The sequence below is a fragment of the Triturus cristatus genome, chromosome 3_2 (genome assembly GCF_964204655.1).
Source record: "Triturus cristatus chromosome 3_2, aTriCri1.1, whole genome shotgun sequence".
In the NCBI taxonomy this organism is placed as follows: domain Eukaryota; kingdom Metazoa; phylum Chordata; class Amphibia; order Caudata; family Salamandridae; genus Triturus; species Triturus cristatus.
The window spans coordinates 288562622-288583527 of NC_140584.1; the positions used below are offsets into that span (position 1 = coordinate 288562622).

The following is a 20906-nucleotide window of genomic DNA, read 5'->3' on the forward strand; positions in this document are numbered from 1 at the left end:
GTAATCTGATGCACTAAGAGAACGGCTTCTGCCTGTTAAACAAATACACACTTTGTAATTTCGAACAGTCTGTGCCATATTTTAAGGGATATGGCGCATGATTTACATGGCAACTATTTTCAGGGCTCGGCTCGTGCACGAGCAAGTCTTCGAGCCAAACCCGACACTTGGGTCGGTCCTCCTTTTCAACTTGTTGGCTCGCCCACCTTCACTTACAACCCTGTCCGCCTGCGGCTACGGGCACTCGGGACACAGCCCAGCTTCGTGGCACCCAGAGTTGGGGGTCTAGCGCCTGCCCCATGAAGTCCCGAGTGCTAAGTATAGCCTGACACGCCCCGGGGCGCTATTATCGTCGCGCCACGCCTCTTCTCGGCGGTGTTTGTGCCCAGTGTTGTGAGAGCTCTCCCGCCACGCGCCGCTCGGCAGCCGAACCTCGACGGCTCGCGACACCCTGCAGTCCACCCCGCCCACCCGACTGTGTATGTCTCTTGAAATTCACCTGTAGAGGCTTTCCCAGCTGTGGAGTGCTGCTCGGCACCCCTATTCCTTGTATTTTGGTCAATTGAAGCCAAATAGCCTGACCATGGGGCGAGAAGACGAACTGATGAAGATAGCCAAAAAGCTGGAAAAAATGGTGGCACTGAAGAATCTGGTAGGTTATCTAGATATTTATCGAGCTATGACCCTCCCTCTGAGTTGCAAGCTAGTGCCTGATCGAAAAATGGTATAACAATATTATTGAACACTTCTGTATTGCAAACGCGAGGTGGTCTTTGTCTTTTAATAATCGATGCATTACAAAACTCGCTGGTACTCCTTTTATCTGCTTCAGGAGGCCGACTCTGTAAAGCTGGGATTCAAATCTGACACTTGCTACACACAGATCTCTGCAGCACGCGCTTTACAATGTAGTGTTAACCACGCTGATGACATGTTCAGCTGACACTCGATCACACGCAGTGGGCAATGCCTGCCACACTTGATGCCGCTCGCCATGTACAGTTTTTATCTGCACCCTCCATGTGGATTCATCTCAGTAGAGCTGATGTCTGACATGCATCGCCTTGACTCCTACAACGCCCCCCTCGCCACACCAGTTGTTTCTCTGGAGCTGGCAGGGTCTGTCGAGATGACACGGGTCGTGAGTAGCTGAACAGGTGCTTGGTGGAGGCGGAGTGAATATGGGACGTTTCCTAGCAGTCTATGGCCTGTGAATGTAAGGGTGTATGGGCAGGGCCAAAAGAATTATTCGATTCTGCGACCGCCCTGTTTTCCGCATAGTTATGGGTTTGCAGCATTTGCCACATATTGTATTAGCTTCTGCATTATTTGAAGCATTTACCCAACAAAAATGTGTCTAGCTCAAACGGATCAAAAGTTATGAAAAATGCAGCGGTATGTAGTGCTGTGTAGGGGAGGGCCCTTCACAAAAGTGGACTGGCCGAATTTCAAATTCTTATTTCTGTATTTGAGTGTTACCCTATTGCTACTGGAATGGAGCCTTTGCTTAGACAGCGTTAACGTATATAAAATACAAAATAAGGCAAAATGTGCCGCATTACGCCGCAAAATGAGTTTTTTGTTGCCACATAATTCAGGCAACCCGGCTATATAAATTGGTCCTCCCCTGTCGCATAGTTCTAGAAAAGTCAGTAGGTTTGTGGCTGGACTGGGCTCAATTGGGCTAAACCGTCGGGAGTGTTGGTACACAGTTATAATCAAGCGTTTAGCTGAGTAGGCGGGAATTCTGGAGCGGTCGGGCGAATGCCAGGCGCTGCTTGGCATGCCACTGACTCCGCCTCAGCCTGACCAGCTTTGGAGAGGCCCTGGCTGTCGAGAATCCTCTCGTTGATTAATACCTGCTTTTTTCAAGTGCCTCCTTGCCACTTTGCACCATACCATGCGCGAGTGTATCCAAACAAATGTCCGCATTTTACCCAACGTGTAAGGATGAAAGGCTGCATTTCCCGCGCTGGTACACGCTTTACCCACCTTTCTTAGTACCTCGATTATTATTGTATCTAACAATGACGTAAACCCCTTTGGAAACTACGCGGATAGGCTGTGAATATTGTCCATGTCACTTGAACCAGGCTACACCCCCGCCATTGGCTCTCCTAAAATCGTTACATCTCCATCCAAAAATTAGTATTTTCAGTTTCCCAAAGTAAACTCCATCAGTGTAGCGCCAAGTAAACTCCATCAGTGTAGCGCCATTGCCGCAGCCAAGTGGAAAAACTCTTGGGAACAAGGCAAATGCCCAGGGTGGGTCTGCTTGTGAGATAGTCCCGGAGGTTCGACGCCTAAACTCAGCAATATGTTGTGTGGGGGCAGTTGCCGCTAACAGATTTGAAAACCGACCGTTCTTCCTTGGTGAAACAAGCATTTACAATGCAACGGTCTCGGCATTGTTAAAGTTAGAGCTATTGGCATTGCTCGTGACATTATTTTTGTTTATGTTTTTAAAACATTTAAAGAAACGGCATTGTTATTTACAATGTCAATAGCTTAATCACTCTCAAAAGCGAGATTTATTATGCGAGCATTATTTGGGAAGTTTGGCAAATCCATAATTATGAGGAAAACGCTGCAGCATCGCAAAATGCCAGTGGACCAGACTAATATGCATGATTAGTATGTGGATTCCATGCCCATTCCATCTTTGTCCTCTCTGCTGAAACTGCTGTCTGAAGTGTCAAATTTTATTAATACTAAACAAAAATCGCACTACCGTGCCAGGGCCAGACTTGGCGTTGATAATGATTGTTTGAAAAGGGAACTTTGAAAGGATACGAACTTGACCAATTCTGGTTTCAAAATCTAAGAGAACACTGTAGAGGCATGCGTCTACCGACTGTTATATATAATTTGGGATATATTTCTTAATCTGTCGAGTTCAGCCACTGCATGATTATATTGTTGTCTCTTTTTGAAACTCATGAGCAGTAACATTGTCGTGGTGTCACTAGGGCTTCAAGTGGATGCTTTTTCAATATTATATACAAGCCACAGTTACTGCTAATTTATCTTATGCAACTAACAACGATTGACAAAGCCAATAGTCCTAACTTGTTGTAGGTATCATGTTACTTGTTGTATCATTATGCCTGGATGCAATGACAAAAGAGACAGCAAAATACAAGTCGTATAGACCCCGCGCAACACCGCCCCCCACCCCCACCCCCACCCATTTGTTTGTATCCCACTTAAAGCCCTGGGTAGGATACTCAACAACAGGGCCGAACTGGAACCCCAAAGTAGGCCTGGCAATTATGTCGGACCAGCTGGAGGGTCATGGGGGAGGTTAACTGTGAAGCACTTTTGCTACAGGAAACGCCCGATGCCCGGGCAAGCCAGCCCGGCCCTGCTCAACAACCCCGTTCTCTCCCGCATTTACCTGTGATCAGGCGCGCAACACCCATTGAACTCAAAGGGCTTCAGCCCCTCCCCCCCCCCCCCGGTCGTGTGTGGCAGCCCGGGATGAGACCGCTTCCCGGGCAGACACAAAGCCGCGCCTGAGCAGTTCACAGGTCTTTAAAAAGACCATTTGCATGTTAATGAGGGCTCGCTGTTGCTTCACCCCTTCTAAGAGCCCCCGCAGCTCCACTCTGCCTAGATTCAGCCCCCCCACCCCCGAAATCAGCGCCACTCTGCCTACTGTTTAAAGATTCAGCGCCCCCCCCCACATTTTCGCTTATTCCCCCCCCCCCCGAACATTAACTAGCAAGTGATTTCGCTGGTCGCTTTTTCACAAGCTCTGAACTTTGGCAGTGATGTTTCCCCTTGATAGAGAAGTTTCAGTTTCTGTATTTGGATTCCATGCCCATTCCTTCTTTGTCCTCTCTGCTGAAACTGCTGTCTGAAGTGTCACATTTTATTAATACTAAACAAAAATCGCACTACCGTGCCAGGGCCAGACTTGGCGTTGATAATGATTGTTTGAAAAGGGAACTTTGAAAGGATACGAACTTGCGAGTGCTTGCGGCCTGAAACAACAAGCGAAGTACCAGCAGCAACCCCAGAGGACCGAAGTTGCTGCGGGACCTGGAGAGCAAATTACCCGAGTCACCTCGAGGTGCAGGCATTCAACGCTGACTCTACAGCCTCGAACGGCCGAATGTAAAGCTATCGGCTGGGCCTGCCGATTCCGGACCCGGACTGCGGAGCTTGTCGGATCCGCACTGAAGTGCACTAGGGGACAATGCGGGGACGTGCTGGTCCCGAGTCATGTAATAACCCGGACGGATTGGCCATTGCACTCGGAGACTGTGGTGGAAGTACGCGGTTCGTCGCAAAATGGCGCCGAGTTGTAGCACCACAACATAAAAGGAAGGTAAGGAGGTCGAAGTACTGTTTGCCAGAGCGGAGACCATAGTCCAAGCACGGTTCATTGTGGCAGAGAAACCAGAGTTCTATAAAATAAATGTTCGTGAGGGAGGGGGTGGTTTTCGTAAAACGTGCCTGGCGCTCGGTAAAACAGCTTGAATTGTGTAACGATGACCCGCGAGCCGAGAGAGCGTGCACAAATGTTGATGTGAGAGACTGAAGACATTGAGAGTTAAAATCTGCAAGCGACAATTACTTTTATTTTCTTTGCTACATAAATGATCGAATTTAATGGAGGGCACCGAAAGACACCACCGCCTTTCTCCGAGGCACAGCAGAAATGCCTCGGAGAAAGGGAGCATCCTTTTCGGATTTGAGGGCGTGTTTTGCTGTTGTCTCCTCCCTGAGACTTCTCGCAAAAAACACGCCCCCCAATCCGAAAAGGACGGGGCATAATCGGAGTGACTGGACCTCTTCTCCAGTGGCTGGCCAGCATTTAAGAGGCCAGCCAATGGAGAACAGGAGAGAAGAGGGGCGGGTGCAAGCCCCTCTTCTTAAAGTCATTAAATCTCGCGAGCGAGACTGCGCAAGCGCAGCCATCGCTAGCCGAGACCTAAAAACATGTGCTGGTGAGGTAGGTGATAAGAGCACCTGGTATTAATTGGCCAATAGCAGTTCCACGCCTATTGTACGAATACCAGGTAAAGGGCCCATAGTGCAAAACTGTGCATTGTGGTCTTGTAATGCCGTGGAGGGGTTCAGGTGACGTCATAATCCACAAGGATTTGCAAATGGGACCAAAGCTAGCAGTCAAGACTGTGCCCCTTTTAGGATAGGGAGATCGAAGACTGTCTCAGAATTAATTTTAGTATTTGTATTTAGGGTTAGGTAGCAGAAAAGGGCAGTTAGGGTAATTTTAGGGTTTGGGGTGGGTAGTGGTTAACGGTGGTAAGGACATTTTTAGGGTTTAGGGGTGGGTAGTTCTAAAGGGAGGTAATAGTAATTATTTTTTTTTTTAAAGAGGGTTGATGACCTCCCCTTCCAGGGGCCGCGGGGATTCCCACAGGACTCAGCAGGTGCTGTCAAAATCTCCCACAAGGCTACTAGGGGTCAGAGGGCTGAGAAAAAAATATATTTTGGATTTTGGTTGTGGGGAGGTTCTTGATCCCCAGATTACCTCCTTTTTGTAACTTTCAGGACATAGGATATAACAAGTGATAGGAGGAGTTTAGTGGTAGAAAGGAGTCTTTAGTGTTCCAGGAAAGGTGGAGTTTAGGGGGTTAAAATTGGGTTTTTAGTGTTCAGCCATGGGTGGAGCATAGGGGTGAAGAGAGGTTTTTAGGGTTTAGGGATGAGTGAAACTTCAGGTGGAAGGAGTTTATAGGTTTCAGGAATGGGCAGAGTTAAGGGGTGGAGAAGGGCTTTTATGGTTCATTGATGGGTGGAAAGGGTTTTTAGGGGTATTGGGTGAGTGGAGTGTGTGGTGAAGTAGGGCCTTAAGGATTCATGTATGGGTGGAAAACGATTTTACGTTCGAGGATGGATGGAGAACAGCTTTTAGGGTTCAGTGATGGGTGGTAGGGGTAAAGACGAGTTTTTAGTAGTTAGGGATGTGACTTAAGTGCATCAAAAGTAATTATTTTTCAATGTGGCAGACAGAAATGCGAAACAAATCTCTGAATAAAACACTAACTAATAAAGCATTTGATAAAATGACAAGCAACCATACGCATGTGGAGCAGCCATCAACCGCAAATGTCTTGGTCTAGCCATCATATCCTGGGCCCCACATGCCCTGCACACCGCCACCAATGCCTAAGTGCAGTTTTAAACTTATATGGGTAGACAGGTACTACGATAAAAGAAACATTTGTGAGTATTTCATTCCCCCCTTTGCATCTCCATATTAGCTTGTTAATATATGTGCCGCCATACTTGCATGGGCAATGACTACACGCATCGTTTTATTGTAATACATAAAGGGAAATATGACCTTTGGGACAGATAATTGGGAAACTGTGATACTTTAACCATGTAACGACACCATTTGCTGCTTGAGTGGGTTGCAGGAAAATGTAAGGCTCGGTATTTGGTAGTTAAAACCAATCTCTGTTACTCTTCGTTAACAAACTCCCCAGTCTGCAAACATTGAAGAATATGGAGCGTCAGCCATTTTCTCTCCGGAATGCACTGTACCGGATGTGGTGCTGTCTGATGCACTTTAGACAGTAACTTCCTTATGAAGGAGCTCTGCTGTGTACCTCACTGTAAAGTGACTAGGACATTTACCACTGTATACACAGGAACACTAAATAATCGTGAGTGTTAAATTAATTTTTTCTGGTTTCTTAACTTTGCAGGTGCACCCCTTGCACTGGATCCGAGTCAGAGGACCAGTGTTGATAAATTATACTGCTTAAGAATTCAGGCAACAATCGTCAACTTCTTAATAAAAACTACCTTTCCTGTGCTCACAGCTGCATTTTTCAATCACTGCATGTCACTCTGAACATTGCAGGAGTTGATTTCAAATGCAAGGAAAACTATTATGAATCCCACTAACATTTTATTTTAAACTTTTAAAAATCTAATATTTATGATTAAATTGTGCTTGGATTGCTCTACACTACAACTTGTATAATAGGAGGGAGGTAGGCACATTCTTGTTGAAGTTCACCCGGTGTCCAGGGGCATGGTGTCTATGGCTGGCATACTCCAAGCACAGAGTGCAGAGTCGAGTTCTTCACCAGAGCTCATACTGTGGGCGCCTGTTCCTAGTGCTGCGCCCGACCCCTTAAGGCAAAGGCTTTTTCTTTATGTCTGACAAGTCTGCGAAAGCCCAGAGGGGAGCCAGGGATGCTTTTCTATAGCTTGCTTAGCTGCTTGACGCCAGTCCCAAGGCAGTGGAGGCAGAGACTGCAACAGTCCAGGGCTTAATCTGTAAAACGATTAGTGCCTGAGCCCAAAGATTCCTCAGAAGCGACTGGACGGCGCTGACAAATGTCAGGGTTGACGAATATCAAGGCCGTGTCGTCTTGAGTCCACCCAATGTCTCTTTCATCCACCACCACGCTCTCCCTATTCCTTTACCTCACTCTTGAAGGTTCTTTTTAATCTCTTATTTTTCCCTTTGTCACTGTTTTCTATTTTTCTCTTCCTCCTTTATCCTTGTTGTGTTTTTCTCGTTCTTGCTTTGGGTCAAAGTGTCATGGAGAAAAATAAGTGCCAGTCCCAAAAATGACTGCCAGTGGGCCCCACCTGCCACCTCTGGCTCAAATTAAGCACTGTTCAGCACACACTTTCTTGAGTAATATAGATATCTATATCTGGGTGACGGTGCTCGCAGGGTAGGGAGAACCACTGACCTCCTCAAAATTAAAACTTTGTGACCTAGGTCAACAGACATTTTTTCAAAATGTATATGCAGATCCCCAGCACTCGTCCTGACAGTAATTTCACAAGTGATAAATCAAGGTACATCAATAAGTAAAACTTCCGCAATGTAGGTGATGTTTCCTGTTCTTTATTCCTGTATGTCTCCAGGCTTGAAAGATCTCTTAAAACAATGACAGCCGACACGTGTTTCGGCGCAACATGGGTAGTATCCCGCGACTTTTTCAAGGCTCTGTCTCTAGAGTCAAATACTTATATCTCGTGGTTCTAATTCCGTCCCACGGGGGAAAAGTCATCCATAAAATTTCAAAAATGTCCAGAAGGTGTCCGGATGCCATACAGTATCTCATAAGACGTATCTCGTATAGAGAATGCCGGAGTGTCGACCCGTCCTCATCAATCAATATCCCCAACCGAGTGCGGGGCACTTTCTTGGACAAAGGAAGGGAGACAGTAGTTTCCATAAAGGGCCTTTCAGGTTACACACAGGCAGGGGCCCCGGAAGGGCTATGACTTGTTTACTTGTCTGCACTGTCACTAGTATGTTGTGACATTAGTTACAGCAAATGACTAAACGTCGTCAATTTCTCAATCTCGAGGACAGGTGGCATGACCTTGTGTTGACCTCGCATCCTTCAGGGCGGAGAGGCTTTCCGCCATGTTTAGTTCAGAGCTGCCCAGATTCACTGTCATGACCTCCTGAGTCTTAAGGGCATCGGCACTGAGGAAGGAAGCAGCCATCCTAAGAGGAAAGGACCCTGCTGTGCCTGACTGTAGTGAGAACTTCAGAATGGACCACCATCTGCCCCCACCAGCCTTATAACCAGATGCTAATGACAGCCGCTTGCACCCACCGACGTGTCCCCAAAGAGCAACCTGCATGGAATAGAAACAAACAAGCACTGCTGTAAAGGTCCACCAGCACTGGAAACCAGGGTCCGAGCCAAAACATGGGAGTTTCCGTGCAACAGTACCTAGAAACATTGCCTGCCTCTCCTGCTGCCCCCTTCCATGGCATCCCCAGCCTAAGTACAATGGGCAGCCCTGGGCTTGCACAGACTGGGGCATCAACAACAGCGATTAAATGCAAGTACATAGGTAATGAGAATAAAGTCCACACTTCGTGATTGACAGTCACAACTAAAGGCTGTGAGTTGGGGTGATCCTCATGTGAATGACATATCAGTCATTTGCTGAGCAGGGCTGGTCTTTTGCCCCTCTGATGGTAAAGCTGTCTCCAGTCAGATCTAAAAATTCAGGTACAGGGGTGCAACAAACATCATGAAAGGAGAAAAAGACAATTAGATCTTAAACATCAGATCTCCCTCTTACTGGGAAGCCAACTTACGAAGTCTACCCTCATATCCTCGGGGTTCTTTTCACTGATTTGAAATTAAGCAAAAATAACAAAAGGGAAAACCTATCCGCAGATGAGTAACTGAATAATATGCAAGACAGAGCGTTATCCTGATCATGTGTTCACCACTTACGTCCAGTGCTTAAGTTGTGAGAGAAGTAGTGCCAGGGCTCTCCTCAGAAGCCCACTGCAGCTTGCACCACCCATTTTCCCTGCCAGTGACAGTACCGATGCAACTACTAACCCTCGCACTCCTACAAGAGTGACAATTCAGACTATTCCAAGCCCCCAAAGATATGAGAATGGCTTGGGCAGCAGGTGTTAGCCCTTTTAAATGTTTATTTAGTAAACAACCGTGGTTGTGTTCATCTTTAATTTAGACAAACAGTGCCACCTAGTGGCAGACTATCACAAGTACTGATGTTGAAAATTAAGTGCCGGTGCCGAGCACGGGAAACCACCGGCTCAAATTAAGTACTGCTTACCTCATGCAGTTATCCCAAACTGCAACAAAATAATTGCATCTGGCGTGAATTAAATAGCAATCCTGCAATTCTAAGACAATGCCTGCTTTGTGTAGTTACTTCTGTTTTTTTATTGTATGACCTGTTTCCGGGGGCTGTTATCCAACACTTGGGTTGTATTGTCTTGATGGTCTACATGAAAGAATTACAGAAAAATTGTCACAATTCAAGTACAACAGCTTTATATGGGTCAGAGCTTGTTCTGGGGCCAACACAAACTATTGATGGAATTGAAAACTTGAGGACAGTGAAGGAAGTGTATATCAACTATCCATTGGTAACTCTCACTCCTCGTCACAAACTGCATTTTTAGGCAAGCCTTTTTGTGCTCTCTCCTCCCAGTACCCTAGGGTGACCAGACATCTCGGATTTCCCCGGACGGTCCCGGTTTTTGGAGAAGTGTCCCGGTGTCCCGACACTTTTCTCCAAATTGAGGAAATGTCCCGGTTTTTGGGTTGTGCCTGGGTTATTTAAAGAAATGTCCCGGTTTTTAAGGGAGAGTCAGGTGAACCTGCAAATTAATCACAGTGTTGTGCAGGCTCACATTTCGACGGGCCCTCTTAGAAACGGGAACAAAAGTTCAATTCTTTAAACTCTCCTGCTGTGCTGCTTCCTCTCATTTAAGCAGCACAGCAGGATTTAATGAGGTGTGACTCAGGGCTGCAGAGGCCATAGGGCTGGGCCAGGCCCACCAGCAGCCGGACCCTGGAGCTCTTCGCAGAAAGGGCGGTAAAGTAATGTGAACTTTTTTTTTTAAATAGAACCCAAATATATATATAGGATGTTTAGAAATATAAGCGGCAGGATGTTGGCTTGTGGGAACGGTAGTATGGTGCTTGGAACATTGGTGTTATTGGCTGGAACGTGAGCGTCACCCACAAGTGGAGGAGGTACTTACCAGAGGGGCTCATACGCCTGCCACGCCCACCATGTGATTTTCGCCTATCATAACAAAGCAGGCACCTTTTAAGTTTGGAAACTGACAGCACTGTTTGTTGGGGGAAGGCATCTGAAGAAGGAACTCTCCGAAATGCATTATGCTGTTCCAATAAAATTGCCGTTCCAAGCAAGCCTTTGTGTGTGCCCGGTCTTTCCGTGAGGGGAGCCTTGGTCGATATATATATATATATATATATATATGTATATAAAGCCCTGAGACCTAACAGGACATTTATCGTCCTATTTCTATGTCTGTGCCCGTCCCGGTTTTCATTCCCAAAATCTGGTCACCCTACAGTACCCCCTTTACGAAGACCAAGCATTGAGCCAGGCTTTGGAAAGGACAGATAAGCCCATCTTGCATGGACCCAGTTCTCAACACTGGGATGTTTCTTTAACGGTTCATTGTTTCCATGTTTGTGAAGTTCGAGTAGATCAACTGAAGTAAACCACAACTCCCAGAATGCACTAGATTGTTAAGTGAAAATGAATGCTCCGTGTCCTAGGTGCTGTAAAGGCATCTATCTGGTAACCTGACCCATAATCTACTGTGTTTGAAGAACGAGATACTCGTTTGTGATTATTGTCAACCACTCTCCTGTCAGTAGAGTTGTAGCCGTAGGGGAGAGAGGAAAATAGCATCAGCAGAGACAAAAGCACTGGGACGCGGCCCGTAGCAACTCTGGAAGTCCCGGGGAGTTACTGAGGATATCCTGTGTGCCCTTTCTGCTTGCTGAGGCCAGCCTCCCTTATTTTGTCACACTCGGGTTCCTCTTCGATTAAATGGTGCCCACAAAGTACACATTCCCCTGCCACGTGCCACTTCTGTTACAACCACTCGGCACGGCCTCAGCCGAGAGTTAGAGGTAATAAAGAGACACCGCCCTAATTCTCACTTGCAGGAGCTACTAGCTGATCCGGGGTGAGTTCACAAATCACCCTAGCCAATGCATGCATCACTGTGCCACCTGGGCACCCACCAGGGTCAGATTGGTAACACGGGTAATCACTGTGCCACCTGGGCACCCACCAGGGTCAGATTGGTAACACGGGCACTCGGGCAATGGCCGAGGGGCTGGTATGCGAGTTCCAGCTGTGGGCCGCTTATTTGGGCAGCCTGGGCAGATCTGGGCAGTGTCTGTGCTGTTCGAATGACGCAAATGGCCCAGTGGGTGCCGGAGTGGCCTTTCCGGAGGCAGATGGGTGTCCATTACCTCCCTTTTATCAATGGCAGAGGTGTCACTCCCTTTCTCTCCCTGGGCTGGCCCATTAATATATGCATATTGAGCGGGGGCAGGGGGCCTGAGCATAAGTGGCCTCACTTATTTTCAGGTGTGTTTCACCAGTGTGAACTAATCCGTGCATTTAAAAAGAAGTTAAGAAAATATGCCTCTGTCAGAGACCCTTCCCCCAACCCTTTCTTTAAAAAACAACTTTGCCGAAGCAGTGCTTTGTGTAAAGGCAATATGCAAATGTGTGCCACTTTTTTAGTGTGCCCTGGCCAATTTGTTATCCAAATTCAACCCTGGCCACCCACATTGCGTGGTTTGACTCTGCCCCAAACCAGAGGCCGAGCCACAGTGCTTGTTTTGCCATAGGTAAGGCCCGCCACCAAAAAGGAAACCGTCACAAGCAACATGGTGCCCAGGGCGGCTCGAGGTGTGCAGTGGCTGGCTTTTGTCAAGGCGGGCCTGGCGTCAGCTTCTATGAGAGCAGCCTGCTCCAATGCAGCGCCAGGTCATGGCTGCAATCGGTCTGGCTACTACAGAAATGCAAAGGATTCAGCACCCAAACCGTGTGATCGTCAGCATCCTCGCTTGTCCTTGTTTCCTTGGATTCCAGGGATCGCAGATGCAGTGAAAGGAGCGGCAAGGGGCAAGCAGCTGTGTATTATAGATTATAATTCGAGGAGATTGTAATTGGAGATGACAAAAATTCGTTAGCTATGGACTTTGAAACCAATGTAGTTTGTTTCTACAATAACAATCGCTAAAAGTGATATTCTTTTATACAGCGCAGGCCAAGGCAAAAGAAAAAAAACACATGGGGCCTACTAACTAATATTCTACCTACGCTGGAATCTCTGGGGCTTTCCGCTCAACTTTTGCACACCCTCAACAATGCACTGGCAGTTTCTGCTCTCACAAGCCTTTTTATTTTAAATAGCGCCGGCCAAGGCAAAAAAAGAACACACAAAAAACATGGGAGCCTAGTGTTCTACAGCCGCTGGAATCTCTGGGGATTTCCACTCAACTCAAAGGACTTCTAACATACATGTCAATATTTTAGAACAAGTAAGTGGGTGATTTTGAGAAAAAACTCTTGAGAATGTATCTTCCTCTGACTTCTATAGACGCAAAGGCGATTTCAGGCGAGAAACAGCTAAAATGAAGCCATTTTTTGCTTCACAAATAGGAAGTCTCCCGCGTGATTCGGGTCTATAGGCATGTATGTTCTGCCCACCTTTAATAATGCGCGGGCAGTTTCTGCTCTGACAAGCCTCTCCAGCTACTTCGCCCCTCCCCTCCCCTCTGCTGGCTCCCGCCATGAGAGCTCTGCTGCTTGCACCTGTTCCTGCTGCCACGAGCACCTATCATCTGACGCACGTGACGTGGAGCTTCTCCACGCTCTTACCACGTGCTCGTATCCGACAGTGACCTGGCAACTGTCCTGCCAGTCAGAATGCCCACCGTCACACAAATCTCACTGTGTGATCCTCGTCTCCTTTCAATGACAGTCTAATGAGAGAGTGAGTGGCTTCCTATCTAAGGCGAAAGCGCGAGGGGCACTTTCTGGGGCAATTAATACATTATGCCAAGTATGCAGCTCCCCTTCTCTGGTAAGCCCCCCGACACCTGTCAGCTGTGCTCAGTTCACGGGTTGGTGGGCAAGGACAGGGCTGTGAGAATGCAGAGACTCGGCGATTAACGCCAGCCCCCGACACTCAGGGTACACAGCGACTGGGCATGAAACGGGAAGAGAGAAATTCGAGGTAAAAAGTAAGTATATGGGCATAAGAGAAGAAATGTGCCAGGTTGTTTATTGGTGGGGGAGGGGTGGTTGGTGCCATGGCACCTGCGGAATTAATATTTAACTTTATACTGGCTCGTTGCAAAGACAAATGTTTACTCGCTAAAGCAGCCTGGCGAGGCGTCTGATTGGTGGATTGCGGGGGTGTGGCGGACATTGTGTAGATATGTAATGGAATTTAAAGTAGGCTTCAAGCTATGCCAAAAGGACTAGCAAAATCATACTCACACGCATGTTGATTTCGTCTGCCCACTTTCTGCACTTGTAGCCGAGAGGTCAAGAACTCGTGAGTATAGAACATTAACCCTCTCCTCCTCTACTTTATGGGAGTCAAAACTGTCACTAGACTCACCTCCGATCTCTCTCCAGCAGAAACGTTATTCACAGGATTATCCTGACATTGTCATTGTTGCCTGAACGCTGCTAGACACAGGAAGAACTCTGCAGCACCTGCTTTTAAATTCATGTTATTTTTAAACACTGCAACCCCGCCCCCGTCATCCAGGTCAGCGCCAGGTGGGGCTGCGGCGTTCGTACTGCCCTAAGGCCGCCCCTGACTTGGAGGATTCAGTCCAGTTCTAGATTTGACATCCAGAAAACCGTCTCTACTTTTGGAGGCCTTTTGTTGTGTATCCTGGGGCAGTTTTAAAAGCCCCTTGCAACACTTTCGCCACATCAGTGCGTCACTTTTGTGACCAACAGCGGCGTGAACAATGTGGCCAATTTACAACGTGACGCACCTAGGGAGATGCATCACGTTGTAAAGCCCTGCGTCACATTATACTTGTGTCAGCTATAATGTATGCAGAGTGGGTGCAGGAAAGCCTCATAGAAGTGACGCTGTGTCACTTCTAGGCCACCACTGTGTCAAAACCTTACGCCTGCTTGAAGCAGGTTTAAGGAGTGACGCAGCACAATGAGTAAAGGCCTCCACATGCATTGCTGGAGTTGTGTCGTGCTTGCGGCACGACGCCAGCAATGCCTGACTTTTGGGCCAACAGATGCGTCAGAATTTCTGACACATCTGTCAATACTTACGCCATGGTGCGCTGTATTGTAAATACAGCGCATCCATGGTGGCGCAAGGGTATTGCAGGATGGCGCAGGGAAACTGACGCATATCCACAGATGCGTCAGTTTCTTATAAATCTGCCCCCCTGTCCACAACTGGTGGCAACACGTGGAGAACAGTGTCCTCCCCTGAAGTATTGTATCGAGCTCCTGTGACTGTTGTGTCAACATCAGGAATGCAATGTTCAATTAGTCCTTCATTATTTAGTGTATCATGTTCACTTTTTGGGTGTTACTTAGACAAAAAAGACAAAGGAACCTTTATTGCTGTCAACTAAAAGCCGTACAGAACAATGCATCAAAATTGCAAATGTACAATTACTTTTTTTACTTAAAAAAAAAGGTAAGCTATGCAGCCTATTTATCCAAAAATTATAAGTACCTAAATGTATGCACTCATCTCAATAGTCGAATATGGTAATTTTTGATGTGGGACGAGCATCAGCGGGGCCAGCCTTAAGGTATTGGAACTGTCATAATACTATAGAAAAAGTGTCATAAAATGCACATCTAATAATCTGTCACCTCTTGGTGGAGTGCTGTGTGCCTGTCTGCCTGATGCATTAGAAGTTACCAAGTGGGGCGGGTCTAAGACCCGGTAGTATTAAAAAACAGACATTGAATAGAATCCCTTCAGGCTCTATGTTCACGTCCATAACATTTTGACCGTCAAAAACAATAATCAATTTCTGAACAATGAATGTAACATAAAAGTAATCCATTTCAGAGATTTAGTTCTAGTTTATATATTTTACATGTTTTACCAAATCCTGCTTTCCTTGAGAGTGTTATCTATTTCCAGGATGTTGGGTTTCTGTATTTGTTTGCATACAGCATACTACTACCTGATACTGCATACTTTGAACTGAGTTTCCTCCAGGGGCCGTGTTATTTATGAATAGGGCTCACTTTCCCTGTTAGTGCAACAGCGCACCTTAAAAAAGGTGTGCCATTTGTAAACAGGGAAAGTGCACCCTATTACATTTAATGCCTGCCCCTAGGGCAGCCCAAACTCGTCCTGCCTCAGGGGCAGCGGATTCAAGTGAAATACATAGCTGCTTTGAAGCAGCCGCTCCATGTTTCACTGTGCAGACGGTAACCCCCCTGCACTTTTAAGGGGGATTAGAGATCCCCTTGCAGGCGGGTGCAGTGAGTGACTGTACCCACCTGCAAGGGGTCATCTGCGGGCTCCATAGGTCATCTGTGAATCAACAAAGAGCGGGACAGATAGGGCTTAATAGAGGTCCAACCTACTTGCCCTGAATTAAGCTAGAAGACAATGAAAGGTACGGAGTTCCTCGGTGGCAAGTTGGCCACCTGGTGTGTACTCAAGGTAGTGAGGAGGTGGGGGATACCTCCTGTCGGAACTAGGACCCTCACACACCCAGCAAGCGCGGTGTCATGCTTCATCATATGGGTCTGCTCCTCGTCGAGCTGCAATGCTCGACGGGCACCCATAAAGGGGCTCTTTTTCGGAGAGCTTTAGTTCCTTGCCATATAGGTGCCGTGGGTGTGAGGGGCCTAAAGGTGTATAGATGTGGTGTGTGGATTAAACGAGGTAAGGGAATCCTTTGTGATTATTTTTATTCTGGAAAGGTCCCAACCTGACTAAAAAGGGAAGAGAGGGGGGTAACTATTTTGTTTTAATGTGACAAAAATTTGCTCTACCCCCAGATGGTCAACGTGTCTCTCGCCTCAGAATGTCACGAAGTGATCAGTTGGCGCTTCCTCAGGACCAGGTGACTAAAAAACTATCTACAGTGGGTGGTGTGGTGCAACGCTACCTACCACTCTTTCTATCCGAGGGTTAATGCCCTGGGGAAGGGCAGCAAACTTAGAGTATAAGAAAGGAGAACGATCAAAAACCATGTCAAGATAATGGCAAATGATCCTGGTTAAATGCAGTGGGTGTGTCTCACTATATACATTCTCAAAGTTAAACATGTAAAAACTTTAAAAACACACAGTGCTGTCATGCAAACCCATCAAGCTCTGTGTGTGCCTTCATATATACATATATCCCCTGTGTAACCGTATTCAGAAAGGTCATGGTTCAGACCATGGTGGGTGAGTGAACATATGCTCACCTCTTTCGTTTTCCTGTGCTGCCTCATCAGATCACAGTGGAGTAATTTGGACACACAGTGTAGTGTCCCTGTTGTATAAAGAGACAAAGAGTATCAGCTAGAAGTAGGCTGCAAGCACTTCAGATAAGCGCTCACTTCTTGGCTCTGGTTATCTATATTACGATGTGCAGGAGGTATAGATCAGGGTGGACTAGGCCCGAAGTTGTAAATCTAAACATATGACACGATTATTCAATATTATGGTGCTCAAGTCAGGCCAGTGTCTCTGGTAGTCTCGCCGCTTTCTATGCCCCTCAATTAAAATTATAATGAGGCACAGTGTTTAGCGCCTCAAGTAACCCAGCCGCGACTAGGACGGGTATTCAAAAATAAACAAACAAAGGTGTCAGTATGCCATTTAAGACTTAAGGCTGCTAACACCACTCTCCACTACCTCTTACCTTCGTTAGTTGCCGGTGTCAGAGTTAGCCTCCAAATGGTAGTGCTTACTCACCTGCTCCCGCTCGGAGCTTCGTGGCTCACCTACCCGCTCCGCTGCATCAGGAAGGTACCGTGTAACAGACGGGACCTGTTTTAAATACCTGCCTCTGAAGCCGCCGAGCAGGGTAAATTGGCCGCAGCTGAAAGGAATAAGCCTGGTGGTATCGAATGACGTCATATTTGACGGAATCATGGTGGCCATCCTAGAGTGTGGTTTAAATCAATCAAAGCTATCTCAGTATGCTGTAGGCGCACCCCTTATTAGTTTATAAATACGTGGTAATTAAGAGGTCATTTTTTATAAGTAAAGCTGATGCCTACTGTTGTAAAGTGCTAAAATTAAAAAAATTCAAGAAATGTCTTGTTTCATTATTAAAAAATACTGTTGTTCGGACTTCTAAAAACCCCAAGTCATAAAGGATGATAACACACAGAGCTTGATGGGTTTGCATGACTGCACTGTGTGTTTTTAAAGTTTTTACATGTTTAACTTTGAGTATGTATATAGTGAGACACATCCACTGCATTTAACCAGGATCATTTGCCAGTATCTTGACATGGTTTTTGATCTTTCTCCTTTCTTGTACTCTAGGTTTGCTGTCCTTCTCCGGGACATTAATCCTCGGATAGAAAGAGTGGTAGGTAGCGTTGCACCACACCACCCACTGTAGATAGTTTTTTAGTCACCTGGTCCTGAGGTATCGCCAACTGATCACTTCGTGACATTCTGAGGCGAGAAACATGTTGACCATCTGGGGGTAGAGTGAATTTTTGTCACATTAAAACAAAATAGTCGCCCCCCTCTCTTCCCTTTTTAGTCAGGTTGGGACCTTTCCAGAATAAAAATAATCACAAAGGATTCCCTTACCTGTTTTAATCCACATCTACACGCCTCTAGGCCCCTCACACCCACGGCACCTATACGGCAAAGAACTAAAGATCTCTGTAAAAGAGCCCCTTTAAGGGTGCCCGTCGAGCATTGCAGCGCCGGCTCGACGAGGAGCAGACCCATATGATGAAGCATGACACCTAGCTTGCTGGGTGTGTGAGGGTCCTAGTTCCGACAGGAGGCATCCCCCACCTCCTCACTACCTTGAGTACACACCAGGTGGCGAACTTGCCACCGAGGAATAACGAATGCAGCGAGCGAGTCTGACCACTACAATGGGGGCTTTGGGGAAAATGGTGCATTCTACAACACATTTGTCATTATATATTCAATTGTATTAGCTTTTAAAGCATGGTAAATTATGACCTTACTGTGCACCAGAAAACAACAGTCTTCATTGGGGCCCTTCAATCATTCCCTCACTATCACCCTCCAACAGTGCCTCATCTCGCCATAGCCTCTCTCTAATATGCTTAATTAATTTATTCATGTAACAATGCCTCTTCACCAACGCGTTTCAGCTCTCGCCTTGCTCATGGTGTGGTTCAAGAGGCGACATAGTCTATTACATGGTAGTCATGGTATTTAAAAAAGCAATACAAACATGCAGAATGCAAGAAAAGCAACAAACAATCACCGCCATCTTGGCATGTATACAGTGCGTTTCAAGGGGGTAAGAGCTGAAATCATAAATCGTAACGTACCAAATTTTGGGCACCATATATTACAATCTATCATAGTTATGTTACAATACTGTGGACCAATGTGTCATACAATTGTGTACTGGGTGTAATGTAACTCCTAAAAGACCCGCTAGATTCACTAACTGTAAACTAACCGCTTGTCGTAATGCTTGTTAAGCTGCATTAGTATCTCTGAACAGTGATTTTGTTGCAGGACCGCTTTGGGCCACACATTATCTATGTGTGCTAGTGCATAAACCAATTACCATACCCTCTTAGTGATTCTCAGAAATAGTTCTTCACCCCGAGCAAGTCTGAAAAGGTATCTCGTGTCGGAGGCCCCGTAGTTGTGGGGAGACCTCACACTCTGGGCGGAATCTCCACAATGAGAATTCTCATTAGGGAGATTCCTGCAAAAATGCGGAGACTCCCCCACGAGTGCGGAGACCTTTTGTGAATCAGGTGCTCAATGTTTAAGCCAAACCCTTAATTATATAGCCCACCCCCCCTTCGCAGACCTCACACTTTTTTCATCCCACTGAAAGCCCTGATCTCGCTCTTTTTCTTCACCAGGCGCTGTGCTGGTGGGATGTAGGCTGCTACACAGAGAAACAAATATCTTTGTCTAGTCATCAAAAAAGGACCAGAGGTTCTTTGCCATGCCTTAGATACTGCTTAAAGAGTGATCTTAATATCTGCTTCCTTGCAGATAGTGTCCATCCACAAAGTAGCTGGAAATGAGCTACTGTTTCTGGGCCACTTAAATCACAATCACATATTTCTGAGCAGAGGCGTAATACAAAATGATTGCCCCCTGCAGAATGTGATGAGCGTTCCCTGAGTCTCCCAGATCTCCCAGATATTCATTAGCTTGGACCTGAAAAGAGCCCCCCTGTAGTATTGGGGGCTCCCCGAATGGTTAGGGCCCCTCCTGCCCCATAGGGGCTGCAGGCACCTGCGTTATACCCCTGTTTTTGAGTGACCTTTGACCACCGTCCATTTCTTTGTGTATACAAGCAAAGTTCCCAGCCTAAATTTGAAATATACATTTCTTCACGCCTCTGGGTGAATTTTGTCTAAATACGGTTCAATGATCCTATTGGGCTTGTGCTCTAGATAGGTATAAAGCAGAGTGTGCTGCCTAGCTTTTCCTATTCACTGGACGTAGATGGTCCTCCCAAATGTTTTTCACTGTTATGGCTGTATTTTATTTAATACTACTTGGATCATTCCAGATGTTGTTGTATCCTGTCACCTTTAGGGTTTTCTTAGCATGCTTAAGCCATTTTAAGTTTGCCGCGCCACCCAGGGTCATAAAAGTCCATCAATGAGGTTCAATATATGTCTGCTGCAGGGTTTGACCAAACCAGGCCCAGAAGAGCAGAGTTTCAGCTGGATTACATGTTCCATACTTTGTCTGTGCAGCCCAGCATTAGAGCTTCCATCGGAGTTCATGGGCCTAAGCATAACAAGGTTTTTAGAAAACAATTTTAGATCTTTTGATGGTCTTTGGTTTCTTTTAGGCCCATAACCATGTGCTGTAGGCTGCAGCAGAAACTACTTGCATGCTATACACCCCCAAGGTGGGGTTAATTCAATGGGTTTTTTGCTTTGGTTAATATAGTCATAATAGGGGAGTCAATTCCTGCAGGTCCAAAAATCTCCTCTGGCCCTTTTGTTGTGGTTTGGTTAATTGAAGAGCCCCCTCTATTTTCACCTTGCAGCCTAGCACAGCCCTCACATTCTGGTTAATGTTAACTGCTTTTTTTCCCCCATTTGTTTGTTCCGTGGAAATCTGTGATCAAGGAATATACCCAGATAGCCAAAATGGGTTGTTTGTTCCAAGCTGGTTCCATTTACCCTTAAAATATTTCGTATGTAACTTTTTTTTGGTTTAAAACCATTACCTTCGGTTTGCTTGTATTGATGATCAGTTTTTTTCCAGGCACAGTAGGTTTCAAAGCCTTTCCAGAGGCAATGCAAAGCAAATTCGGCCTACTAGCAGAACAGCATCATTCACAAAAGGATATTGCCATTTATTTTTACTGCTCCATCAAGCAGTTAGATTGGACGGTAGTATCCCGGGTCAGAGCGGGAGCCTTTATTAAAGATATGCACAATGTTTGT

General features: G+C 46.3%; 1 protein-coding gene across 5 annotated transcripts in view; it reads left to right on the plus strand.

The window, feature by feature from the left end:
- The first annotated feature begins 294 nt into the window (after window positions 1–294).
- LOC146857170 (transcription elongation factor A protein 3-like) overlaps window positions 295–20906 on the plus strand; it is a 200230-nt gene continuing 179618 nt past the window's right edge. For 2 of the 5 annotated variants that reach the window (XR_014979862.1, XM_085647660.1), the window contains exon 1: window positions 13188–13538. Coding sequence is in view for 2 of the 5 variants with exons in the window: in XM_085647658.1 (XP_085503784.1) it covers window positions 584–652 (69 nt within the window). In the remaining 3 variants the exon portion in view is untranslated. Of the gene's footprint in view, window positions 653–13187; window positions 13539–20906 lie in introns of those variants that run through there. The other 3 variants (XM_085647658.1, XM_085647659.1, XR_014979861.1) reach the window with 3 other exon arrangements.